Source organism: Centropristis striata, chromosome 12, assembly GCF_030273125.1.
Source record: "Centropristis striata isolate RG_2023a ecotype Rhode Island chromosome 12, C.striata_1.0, whole genome shotgun sequence".
Classification (NCBI taxonomy): Eukaryota; Metazoa; Chordata; class Actinopteri; order Perciformes; family Serranidae; genus Centropristis; species Centropristis striata.
In genome coordinates, this window is record NC_081528.1 from 34,926,470 (window position 1) to 34,938,870 (window position 12,401).

General features: G+C 38.4%; 1 protein-coding gene and 1 non-coding gene across 2 annotated transcripts in view; one reads left to right on the plus strand and one right to left on the minus strand.

Annotated features, from left to right (window-relative positions):
• vimr2 (vimentin-related 2) overlaps nucleotides 1-10,891 on the minus strand; it is a 29,055-nt gene extending 18,164 nt beyond the window's left edge. Inside the window, exons 1-5 of the mRNA XM_059346605.1 lie at nucleotides 10,782-10,891; nucleotides 9,429-9,567; nucleotides 7,050-7,208; nucleotides 6,749-6,868; nucleotides 2,088-2,183 (exon numbers count right to left, since the gene is read on the minus strand). Of these exons, the coding sequence (XP_059202588.1) occupies nucleotides 2,088-2,183; nucleotides 6,749-6,868; nucleotides 7,050-7,208; nucleotides 9,429-9,567; nucleotides 10,782-10,891 (624 nt within the window). The remainder of the gene's footprint in view (nucleotides 1-2,087; nucleotides 2,184-6,748; nucleotides 6,869-7,049; nucleotides 7,209-9,428; nucleotides 9,568-10,781) is intronic.
• trnat-cgu (transfer RNA threonine (anticodon CGU)) lies at nucleotides 8,627-8,698 on the plus strand. Its single transcript has one exon. It is a non-coding gene; the product is annotated as a tRNA-Thr (tRNA).
• Nucleotides 10,892-12,401: the final 1,510 nt, after the last annotated feature.

A 12,401-nucleotide genomic window follows, 5' to 3' on the forward strand; every position in this document is an offset into this window, starting at 1 on the left:
GGAGTGTGTTAAACGCCGGGCGGCCTGGCTTTGCAGAGAAAAACACAGTGTGATGGAGCTGGTCCTGCTTCAGCTGCCTCTCTTTCAGCCGACAGCCTCCAGCTCTGATACTGGGCTGCGTCTGTCATCTCCTGGTGAGGTGGAGAATATTGTGGAAGGTGGAGAGGACAGGGTGTGTGTGGATGTGAAATAGGTAATAGTGTGCATTCGATATGGCTGCAAACATAAGCTAGTTTTACAGAAATAGTTTCACATTTTGGGAAATGCCACATAAAGATTGGTACCATGCTCATATTTGTCCGTTAAGATAGTAGGTGTTGAGAGACCTGGATAGAAATATGCGAGACACAAGCGACTACAGCAAATAAAAGAGCATTAAGAGAGTTTGGCTGGAAGAATGTAGTGAGATTTTTCATAACTCCTAAAATAACAGCACTACAAACAGGCATTCAGAGCCGAGGCTGCTGTTGGAGACAATGTGGAACCTCTATGGCTAACCATTTTCATATTTTTTGGGCCTGTCCGAAAATCCAGTCATTTTGGAGGGAGGTGTCAACCGAGATTAATAAAATCATGCAGGTGGATCTTGATTTCTCTTTTTGTTACCCTATACCTCTGTAAAATTCCAGAAAAAGTCCTGCACAAGGACAAATACTTACTGAAGATCCTTTTGGCAAGTAGTAGGAAAGCCATAACCAGAAAGTGGTTGCAACTAGATCCCCCAACATTGGTCCAGTGGCGAGGGATCGTTCAAGAAATTTACTGTATGGAGAGACTTACATTTGTTTTAAGACTTCAGGTGGAGAAATGTATTGAACGCTGGGAAAAATGGATTGTGTATGCACCTTGAATAGTGTGACATTATGCCATGATGTATGTGTGTATGTATATATGTGTAAAATAATATTTCTTATTTTCACTGTAACACCCATGATGATCTCATGTTCTTTGTACATGTTAATAAATAAAAAGTATTTTAAAAAAAGATAGTAGGTGTTGAGACTTAAAGAAAAGATAGTTTTCACCATGTTTCACTCACATTAAGTTGACCTTTGGGTTATGTTCATTTGCCCCAAACAGCCAAAATACAGACTGTACAAACATTAGTTGTAAAAGGGTCGTCCCTCAGTGCTACTTTCACTTAATTCAACACACTTTACATCTGCCTTCCCAGTGATTTAAATATTTACAAATATTTATATATGTCTCTTGATATACAGTCACATTATCAGAGATTAGTAAGGACCATTGACACAGTTTAAATTGTAAAAGCATGAAGGGAGTTAAACGTTTCAAATACAGTTTCAATGGTCAGAATCTCTGAAGATTTAATCGCTTACAGTCAGGAAGATTTGAGGGCAAAGGTTTCTAGAGGTATGAGCTTTAGGTGGGTGATTTTAAATTGATGGCCCAGGGGAACATACAGTGAAAATTTGACCATGGGGGAAATGTTGTTGAGAACATAAAACATTTTGAAAGATCTCCTTAATGTGTCATATTAAGAGGATGTTGAGCTGTGGAACATGCTGTAGATATGCTCCAGTTGTAAGCTAGCAAGCAAACAACTTACTGACCTCTGATGTCTGTGTGAGTGTGCCACTAAAATGTGCTTCACCCACCAAATTTAGCATCTTGTGCCGCCAGATCTTCAAAATATTAGCGTCTATCTCTGATTTGAACAGAGCCAGGCCAGGTGTTTGTAGTCTTGTAGACTCTTAGCTAAGCTAAACTGGCTGATTGTCTCAACTCTCAGAAAGAAAGAAGATAAAGTGTATTTCCCAATATGTCATACTATTCCTTTAAGACACTGGAATGAACATTGAAATGAGCACAAAAAAATAAAATGAGGGTCTAATTTGGACTTGTTGCACTTGATTACATATTTTGTGTTTTAATCCTCTCTGTGTATGTTTCTGTTGACAGGGTTCTTCCTTCAGCAAGGTGACCGGGGTCATCACAGCTGTGTTTGTCATCACAGGTCTGGGCAATTTTCCAGCATTCCCGTCTGACCTAAGTGCTACATTTTGAGTCATTTTCATGGCTATAAACAATTCCTGTTTCATCAGACTGCAGCTTTGTATCCTCACCGTTGTATGCTGGGCCTCCATGTTGGCCAGCTGCTGCTCGTAGATAGCCACTTGCTCCCTCAGCGCCAAACACTCTGCTGTCACAGCGTCGACTTCCTGCAAAGAAAATCAAATTAACAGAGAACAAGGCTGCAGGTACAGAAGTTCAGCCTCATTTCTGGAGGTGTCTGAGAGGAATGATGCAGTTTGTGCAGTAAATCACACCACAGGTTGAAAAAAAAATTTAAAAAAGATTTTGTTTCCACCCTGAACAACCATTTTAAGAATCATCAGTACATCCACCTGTTTCACTGAACAGCAACCGCAATGCAGAGGAAAGGGGAGGAGGAGGAGGAGGAGGAGGAGGAGGAGGAAGATCAGAAGGAGGCTAACTAGACACAAAAGCCCCGTCCACCAATCCATCGGCCAGCAGGGGTTCTCAGCTCATCTACTCTTTTTAAAGAACCAGATTAATTTATGTTGGAGGCAATTACTGTGGGTGCCTCCTGCATTTACAGTTGGACACATGCAGAGAGAGTTTGGTGGTGAAGTTGTGGAGCCTCGCTGGGAGGAAGGCAGCAACCCTGATGGACAGCCGTGAGCAGAAGTAGTCTGGTCCTGCTGCTGTTCAGATATCTGCCAACAGCTGGAGAGACATAAATCATATTCTGTGCAACTTTAAAGCACAGAATATGATTTTTTGGAACAGTTGCCTTTCATTAGCATCCAGGAGAGCAACGTCAACATTAATCTGAAGTTGTGTAATCTAATACACTGCAAAAAAAGAAAAGTTGGGTGAACTAAACATTTCAAGGCAACAAACTTCGATGAAATTTTAAGTTGGACAATTAAACTAAATATTTTAAGTTTTGTTTTTGTGTTTGCTCAACTCTGAATTCAGATTTTTGAATTTATAATTTTACATTGTAATCACTTTTAATCCTTACTTCTGCAATGTGCTGAATTGGCACGATTGTAACGCTGCTATGAAATGTCAGCTAATGTTGCGACCACAATGTTGAGTTAGTATTGATACGCTAATGGCTACTCTAGTAGCTGTAACAAGCAGCTCGGCTAGCATCAGTTAGCCGCTAGCATCAGTTAGCCGCTAGCTTTCGCTAATGACCGAATTTCACCGCTTTCCCTCATTTCACAACAAAGAAATAAGAGTTAGCAGAACTATTGTCCCTTGTTGTGAACTCCAACTTAAAGATGTAAGAAACAACAACTTACAAACGTGTGGCTAATTCCTTTGTTGTGCTAACATTATTGCCCTAAATGTCAATAATTTATATTTCCAAGTTTTACCAACTTAAATCACTGTTTTAGGCAAAAAAAAAATAAGTTGGCTTTTTTTTTTGCAGTGTATCCACTCTCCTTTTAGCTCTGTTTTGGTTTCCACCAACTCCTGAAGGAAATATATGATTCTTTAGCTGCTAAACACTCCACTATGTTCACCAGCTAGTCGCTTACTATATCAGTCAGCTGTTTGGTGATGATCAGGTAGTGTAAATATGGATTTATCAGAGATGTTTTTGCTGAAAATGACCCTGATTTTAGTGTTCAGAGTGACCAAAACATTAAAGTTTTGGGCTGTAAAATGGAAGCAATGACCAAAGGCATCATTTTGTGTTGAAAAGCAGCGGGGACATCAAGGCTGAGATGAAAAAAACATGATTTTATGCAATGTAATGGGGAGAACAGTTTGAGGATAAAAGTTGCATAACAGCGCAACAAAAGAGCAGAGCCAAGGCAACTAGAGAGCCACTACGAAAATACTACAATTGTGCATTTGTTTCTTCTATCTTTACATTGTACTGTATGTTTTCTTACTGTGCAAATAAACCTTTTTCAAAACATGATTATTTGTTAGGATTTTTAAAGTGAAGGCGACAAAATCGACCAATTTAAAGAGCTTTCTGGACATGTCCCCAGCTTCCCCAGAGTAAATGAAACCTACAACTATAACTGAATAGTACCACATCTGTCAAATATGAAGCATTTCTCAAGAACTTCAAATATTAATTTCTAAAAATGCAAAAATCCAAGTTAAAGTTGAGATCTTGAAGATTTCTGTTAGTTCTATTTGAAATAACCTCTGGTGATCACTCTCATGAAGAAGCTCATTAATAAATTACATTTTCAGGACCTTCAAGTTTCCTCAACATTTCAAAATCCAGTGTTTTTACTATTTCTGCCCTTTCGAGGACCCTGTGACGTCAAAACCAGAAGGCATTTTAACCGACATGCCCGATTAAATAAAGGCTCTAATATCACTTTTCTCCTTGTTCTGCCTAAGAGTGCGTGAAGAACATTTTTTTTTTGTTCTGGAACCATTTTTCTCTTTGTTCCCAGCACTACTTATGAAACAAACTGAGCATTTGTCCTCATCATGCACCCACTTCCTGGTAACTTTTTAATTCTGATGAATGTTGATAAACCCATTGCACTTGTGCAACTATGTCTGGCGCTGCAAGACAAAAAAAATCACTGTGAGACAATGAGGAGGGGACATTTGTGGGCCTTGAAAATGGAGCAGAACTGGCAGGAGAAAAACACAAACACAATATCCGGTAGTATACCGTAAACAAACCCTAACATGCCTTGTTTCATCACTGTCAGTCTACCATTATGTTGAGAGAGCTGCGGCTAGCTGTGGGTTGAGCTGTGTGGTGTTCGCTCCTCTCCTCCGCATCTCTGCTCTTCCTCTACCTCCCTGTCGATTTCCCACCAAGCCTTGTCGCCCTGCAGCTGCTTCCAATTCAGACCCAGAGAACTGAGCCAGCAGGAACATTACTGCACCGTATTACAGCCTGCATTACATCTGTAAGGGAGAAATTAAAGCCTCCCTCGCATCTGGCCCGGCTGGGAGGAGATGGGCTCTGGCATGTGTGTGAGAAAGGATGGAGGAGGAGGAGGGAGGAGGGGTGATGTGGAAAAGTTGGTGGCTCAGGTTGCAGTGGGCCACCAGCCCAGACTGTGTGACTGCTGGTGATCAACACCCATTGGGTAGCGCTACAGAGGAGCAGCTGTGCAGAGTTTCAGCTGATTCACCAGGAGGCCAGGGGAGGAGGAGGAGGAGGAGGAGCAGGGTGCGGCTTGACAACACTGCCATCTAGTGCTGATGGTACATTATCACAACGAGGTCTGATTATACTGTTTGTTGGCTTTGAATCTCTATAAAAACGATAAAATAATGAGGTACGTTGGTTTGAGAATACACTCAAAAATAATTTGCTATACTATTCTGGAGCAGGCTAATAGTTTATCTCTCATTCATTTAGAATGTTAATTATGTATGTTTATCTTCTTAAGTGTCCTTGTTCTATTCTGTGTTTTTTTCTATTGTTGTTTTTATTTATGCTACCTCAGTATTTTATTCTATTGTATTTTATTGTACTTGAATACCGGACTGCTGTGACAACCGAATTTCCCTTCGGGGATGAATAAAGTTATCTATCTATCTATCTATCTATCTATCTATCTATCTATCTATCTATCTATCTATCTATCTATCTATCTATCTATGTTTACCTTTATTTTGATGATTTAGCCACTATAATTAATATTTAATTCCTTGCTATGATTCTTTTGTGTATTTTTTATTGTATAACTCCCTGGACTGCCTTCCTATCTGAGTTTCAAGAGCATCCGACACATTTTTGATCTTGTGTTGGGTATACAGAGCAAGTCATCTCTTTTTCTATACCTTTTGTTTTTTTCACTTAACTTTCATAACATAGCTTCATGCTGTAAATACTACAGCAGATTTGATATTTTTGTAAGTGGACTCAGTGTTTCTTTTTATCTTTCTATGATTTAGTCACTCAATAGTTTTTTTTCTCTCTCTCTTTTTTTAATTTAGTGAAGTGAGACATGACGTGAGACTAGACTTAACCCTTTATCAGGCGAAGAACCGTATTTGGTAACTTCAGCGGATATCCAAAATAAAAAATAAAAATATTTTGAGAAAAAAGTTGCAAATTTACTAGATTAAAGTGGCAGATCTACAAGAAAAAAAGTCGCAGATTTAAGAGATTTAAAGTAGCAAATCTGCTTGGAAAAAAGTCACAGATTTATGAGAAATGGGAAAAAAAGCAACTTTTCTTGCAGATTCACCACTTTAAATCTCATAAATCTGCGATTTTTTTTCTTGTAGATTTGCCACTTTAATCTAGTAAATTTGCAACTTTTTTCTCGACCCCATTTTGATATCCACTGAAGTTATCAAATATAGTTCTTCGCCTGATAAAGGGTTAATGTGTGTTAACACGGCAGGACAGCACAAAACAAAGTCTCTAAATCAGGGGTGTCAAACTCTGGCCCGCGGGCCAAATTTGGCCCGAGGCAATACCAAATTATTATATTATTATTGTAAATTAATGACATTGATGTGTTTTTTATTTGAAATTTGATTTTGCATGTCTGCACTATTTAGTTATATATTGTATGTTTATAAGCATTGCTGGTTCCATATTTAATGTTAAAGCAAAACATGTTTGGTATATATTAAAATATTTATTTGTTCAATGTTGGCCCGCGATTTTATTCAAGTTTTAAATTTTGGCCCATTGTGTATTTGAGTTTGACACCCCTGCTCTAAATGCTGGTTACAACCCTGGCATCTTCTAACTTGTCAGTTGTCTTCCAGGTACGGATGTTTTTGTATTTACATTTCTTACCTCAGCGACATCTTGTCGGCCCTGCTGCAGGAGGATCCTCTGCTGTGCAGCTTTCTCATACTCCTTCATCAGAAGCTCCAGCTCTTTGTGCAGCTCCTCAGTGTCACACAGAATCTCATCCTGCAGGGAATCGGTGACGACAGTGATGGATCTTGACAAGGTTACAGATCAGTCCTGCCTGTCACTGTACAAACTCAAGTAAAATTGATGGGATGGGATAGGAAGTGCAATGGACCGTCTATGTGAAAAAATGTCAATTTAGGAATGTCACACACAGCAGACACACCCAGCAGCACCTCACCCTCTCTCTGCGCAGTCGTTCCACCACTGAATCCAGACTGTAGTCAGGGTCGGGCTGAGCGGCGCTGACGCTGGAGGAAGCTGCTCGACTGTTCAGCTTCTCCTCAAGTTCAACAATCTGACATTCAAGGGACTCGTTCTCCTCCTCGAAACAATGAGCCTAAAGGACACAAAGACACATTGAACAGGTTTATATATACAGTGGTGAAACAAGTACATTCACCTGTACTTTAGTACAAATTTGAGGTACTTATACTTTACTTAAGTATTTTCCTTTAGGCTACTTCTCAGAGGCAGTGGCGGTTCTAGATCAATTTCACTGTGGGGGCCGAGGAGGGGCCAGTGTTTAATTAGAGGAGCACATTTAAAAAATGGCAAAGATGATATTTAAGCATTCAAAACCTTTATTTGAGCTTTTATTAAAAAATCTCATTTAAGTATATTTGGAAGATACAAATACATTGATTGAAACAATGAGACTCACCAACAAAAACAATTGTTTCTGTACAACAATGACATTTCTCATTTTGTGCACAATTTTTTAATTTGAAAATGCAGTATAGTGAGAATGATCTTTTTTGTTATTTATTTACAAGCTTTTATGCACAATTTAACTATTATACAATGTACACATTCTGGGTTCCTTTTGTGTGGGTGAGATTTTGTTTGAACAATAAGTAAGAATTGTTCCGTCATTCATCGTTATAAATTGATCATTTTATTATTAATTTGACACAGGGGCCACAGCAGGGGCCAAGGGCTTCTTCACAGGGGCAGTGGCCCCTGGAGGCCCCTGTGAAGAACCGCCACTGCTCAGAGGATGTTATAATTTTTACTCCACTACATTTATCTGACAGCTTTAGTTATTTTACAGATTACCATTTACCCCTCCTGTCCAGTCAAAAACATTTATCACCAGTTGTGCTCATATTGAATGTTTGGGATAAACTGATGGATGAAGTGTTTATTTATGTGATGAGAAAATGATCCTACTTCTTCAGCTAAATAAATTATTTAAAAAACCCACCAGGAAAAGTTCTCACAGGACAGCAACACGAGAAAAAAATGATGATTTTGTAAAATAATTATGCATTTCTATAGACTGAACTACCCAACGGTATATAAAGTAGTTTAAAATGACCACAATCTTAAACATGCAACATACACATTAATGCAGCAGTAATATTAACCAAAAAACATGATATATAATAGAAAAACACTGACAGGGAACATTTTTCAGCATTAGTCCATTAACTTGAAGTACTTTAAACAAATTCTGATACTAATACTTAAATAAGGTTTTGAATGAAGGTTACTTGTATTAGAGTATTTTAAACAGTGTGGCATTAGTACTTCAATAAAAAGCTACAACCACAAGCTGCTAAAATGCCCAGCAATAATGTAATTCATTGATGGCTTTTTGTCATCATGTTATAATCTGTCTACATTTAACCTCTTCCACTAATGCATGGCATTAGTTTAAATTCTGTAACACTCTGAATTTATTATTTTGTCTTTTATTTTACGTTTATAATCTATGTGTTTTGGTTTTATCTGGTTAAATTAAAGTAAAGAACAGGCGTGGTGGCCAAGTGGTAAGGCGTTGGTCTCGTAAACCAAAGATCATGGGTTCGACCCCCATCCATGCCTGGGTCTTTAGAGAACTTATGATGTATAGTGATATAAGCAACACCAGATTTCTACTTACTTGATTCCTGTGGTCTATGTCTAGTACCATCAGGTTGAATGCACTTATTGTAAGTCGCTTTGGACAAAAGCGTCAGCTAAATGACATGTAATGTAATGTAACAAGAACAAGCGATCTTACACTGGATAATATATATTATAGAAGTGAAGGCAGATCCTCAGACTTTTTAAAAATTTGGCAATCTCATATGGAATTTGACTTTAAGAGCACTTTGGGTCAATATAAGGCATAGTAATGATGGCAAGACCTGAGCGTAATAGTTTGTGTTGTTGTGTTTTTTTTGTTTGTTTGTTTTTCTCATCTGTTTTTTTCTCATCTGTTTTATTTGTTCCTAATTTATGCTGTGTAACAATGTCTAATGTGTGTTGAGGGTATAGGTTTGGATATTATTTTGGAAGGTGTCTCGCTTTCTGTAATAAGTTTTTGACTTTGGCAAGTTTGTGTTTCTGTGCATATTATTAGAGCTATTTTGATTTACCCTATGTGAGGGAATATGAGTTGTGGGGGTTGGAGTTTTGTGCATATCCTCTGTAACCTGTTGACTAATTGTGAAAAAAAAAAAAAAAAAAAAAAAAAAAAAAAATTAAAGTAAAGAACAAGAAAGGCAAGACACAGCAGAGGGAACTAAGAGGCTGACGTGTCGTTGGGAGCAGTGACAGTGTTTTTCCTCACCAGTTCAATAAGTCTGACCAGGCGGTCGTTGAGGGCAGAGATGATGTTGCGGTCCTGGACAAACCGGTTCAGACCCTCCTCGTTAAGAGCCTTGGCAGCGACAAAGTCTAACTTGTCACAGTCACAGTCGGCCGCACCCCTGAGAGGAGGACACAGAGCACCAAACACTGGACTGGATACTGAAGGAAACTCAGGATTAGTCAACCTTCAGGGGAAGTTGACGACTTTCACAAAGTTAAGTACAGAATAAAGTGAAACTTTGCTTTGTGAAGGGGAAACAACACAAAGGAAGGTGGACTGCAGTACAGCATCATTCTCTCATTACTTCAGTACATAGAAGCGCTCAGCCACCACTGTGTCATAGAGTATGATGTAATCATTTCCATGAGCACAAGAGATATTTCAGGAAAACCAGCATCATGAGGAGACAATACAAGTGAATATGGTAACATATTTAACTAATAGATATATCCATTAAGATCATCAAGTTTACAAGTGTTCTGAAATGCTTTGATTAAATATTCAAACTGGTCATTATCTTATTAAGCATTTGCTAAATATTTACAGAAATTGAACACTTGATAAAGACATTTAGGAAAAATCTACAGACGCAAATAGACAAAGTATATGTTATGGAAGCAAAATAGCTGAAAAAAACATATTTTTACCGATACTATCTTGCCTTAACCCTTTATCAGGCAAAGAACTATATTTGGTAACTTCAGGTAATATTTCGAGAAAAAAGTTGGAAATTTACTAGATTAAAGTGGCAAATCTACAAGAAAAAAAGTTGCAGATTTACGAGAAAAAAGTGGGGGAAAAAGCAACTCAAAGGCACTCATTGAAAGACTTGCAAATTTAAAAATGTAAAAAAAAACATACGAAAATATTATTTTGAGAAAAAAGTTTACGAGATTAAAGTGGCAAATCTACGAGAAAAAAATGTGTAGATTTATGAGATTTAAAGTGGTGAATGTGCGAGAAAAAAGTTGCTTTTTTTCCACTTTTTTCTCGTTAATCGGCTACTTTTTTCGCGCAGATTTGCCACTTTAAGTTTCTTAAATCTGCAACTTTTTTTCTTGTAGATTTGCCACTTTAATCTAGTAAATTTGCAACTTTTTTCTCGAAATATTACCTGAAGTTACCAAATATAGTTCTTTGCCTGATAAAGGGTTAACTACAAGCAATCATTAAAGCACAACACCCAGATTCACATATTTAGCCTTTAACATTTATTTCTGTTCAAAAACATCTTAAATTCTACATAATTCCAGTGGAGCAACACTTAACTTTTTAAAATGTGTTAAGTGCAGCCCAGATTCTGAAGCGGCCCTCTCAGAGACCCACACTGACCTGACAGGGACACGGGACTGCCCCGCACACTGCATACTCATCCCTCCGCTCCGACTCCACCTCTCATCCTCAAACAGCTTGCGATAAGAAGACACTCTGAGCATGGCCATGGCTTTGGACGGCTTCAAACTGGGCTGCAACACAACAGGCAAATAGTGGCAGCAGGTCCAAGGTGGGGGTTTTATATTCACAGGGACAGAGAATGTGGCACTGAGGCGAAGGATCTCTCACCAGCAACCGAGCAGGATAAATATACTGCGAACATCAGCCGGTAAAGATTTCACATGTAGCTGAAGAGTGAGCCCCAAAACCACTCTACAATCTTGTTTATCTAAGTAGAAAGCAAGGAATCTTTGTATGTTTGTCCTTCGCTTATCTTGATAACCATTCATCTGACATACTTCACATTTGGCGAGTGTGTTGCTGAGGACTCAAGGAAGTGCAGTGTTTAATGTGGTGCAACTTGCCCAGAGTGGCATTATAACATTTTCTTTTTTACTCCTGGATTCAAAAATCTCTCTATATAAGCCACATCCATTTGCTTATGAATCATTTTTCCATCATTTTGGATTGTTTCCAAATCAATACAGTATTCTATGTTTTTGCGCAGCTACTCCTACAAATTTGGAACAAATTTCACCAAATTTGGTCCAGTTACTTTTTCCGATTTTTAATGTTCCATACAGATTTGCTATAGCTGGCCCTCAAAGTTCTCTCAAATGGCTTTGTTAGGCGTAGGCAACAAAACTAGGATAATGGCAAAAAAGCACATGGTTAGGCATTAGAAAGGTAAAAAGTGGGATGCCGAGAAGTTAGATTATTTCAAATAATAGTCGTGTAGTCGTGTAGCCGCTACACCTCCAGGCAGCAGCTGAGCTTCACCTTGCTGCTACATCAGCTTCCTTTGAGCCAACCATAGACTTTAGAAATAATGGACATAGTGACCGTGACAGCCGAGTTCAGCGCTACACTCGACCCTAACTTGTTTCCGGAAATGGGGAGCAGACCATATTTGGACTGTAGAGGAGCGAGAGGGATCTGATCACTGACTACAGCCTCTCTACACCTCAACCTGACTGAGAGAAGCCACTGCTGATATTTTGGTCATAACTGTATTGACACGTTGCCGTGGATACGCATTGTTCTGCTTCTCTCCTGATGAAGGCTCGCCTCGTCAGTGACCTGTCAATCAAAGGTAGCCACGCCCAAATCATAGGATTGTTTATCTTCTATTTTCTGTTAAATGGGGCCATTATTTACACTATTAACATCCAATTTTCTTGAAGAATTTTTTTTACAAGCGATTGAGTCCATAGTGTTGTCCTAAAAAAAAATTCAGTAACGCTTTATAATAAGGTCCTTAATAACCATTAATTAACATGTAATAAGGCATTGTTCTCGCTTTAGATCGGTATTTGCAAAAAGCATAGTTAACTTATAGTTAACTTATAATAGATGAGCAATAAAGTATATTTTAATATCAATAAGCAAACAAAATAAGATTAATAAAGGCATGGCAAAGACATAATGGGTGGGTCATGGGTGTTTGTCATTATTAACACTTATATAAGCTTATAAACACACAGTAATGTTAATAAGCATCTTGTAAGGACTTACAAG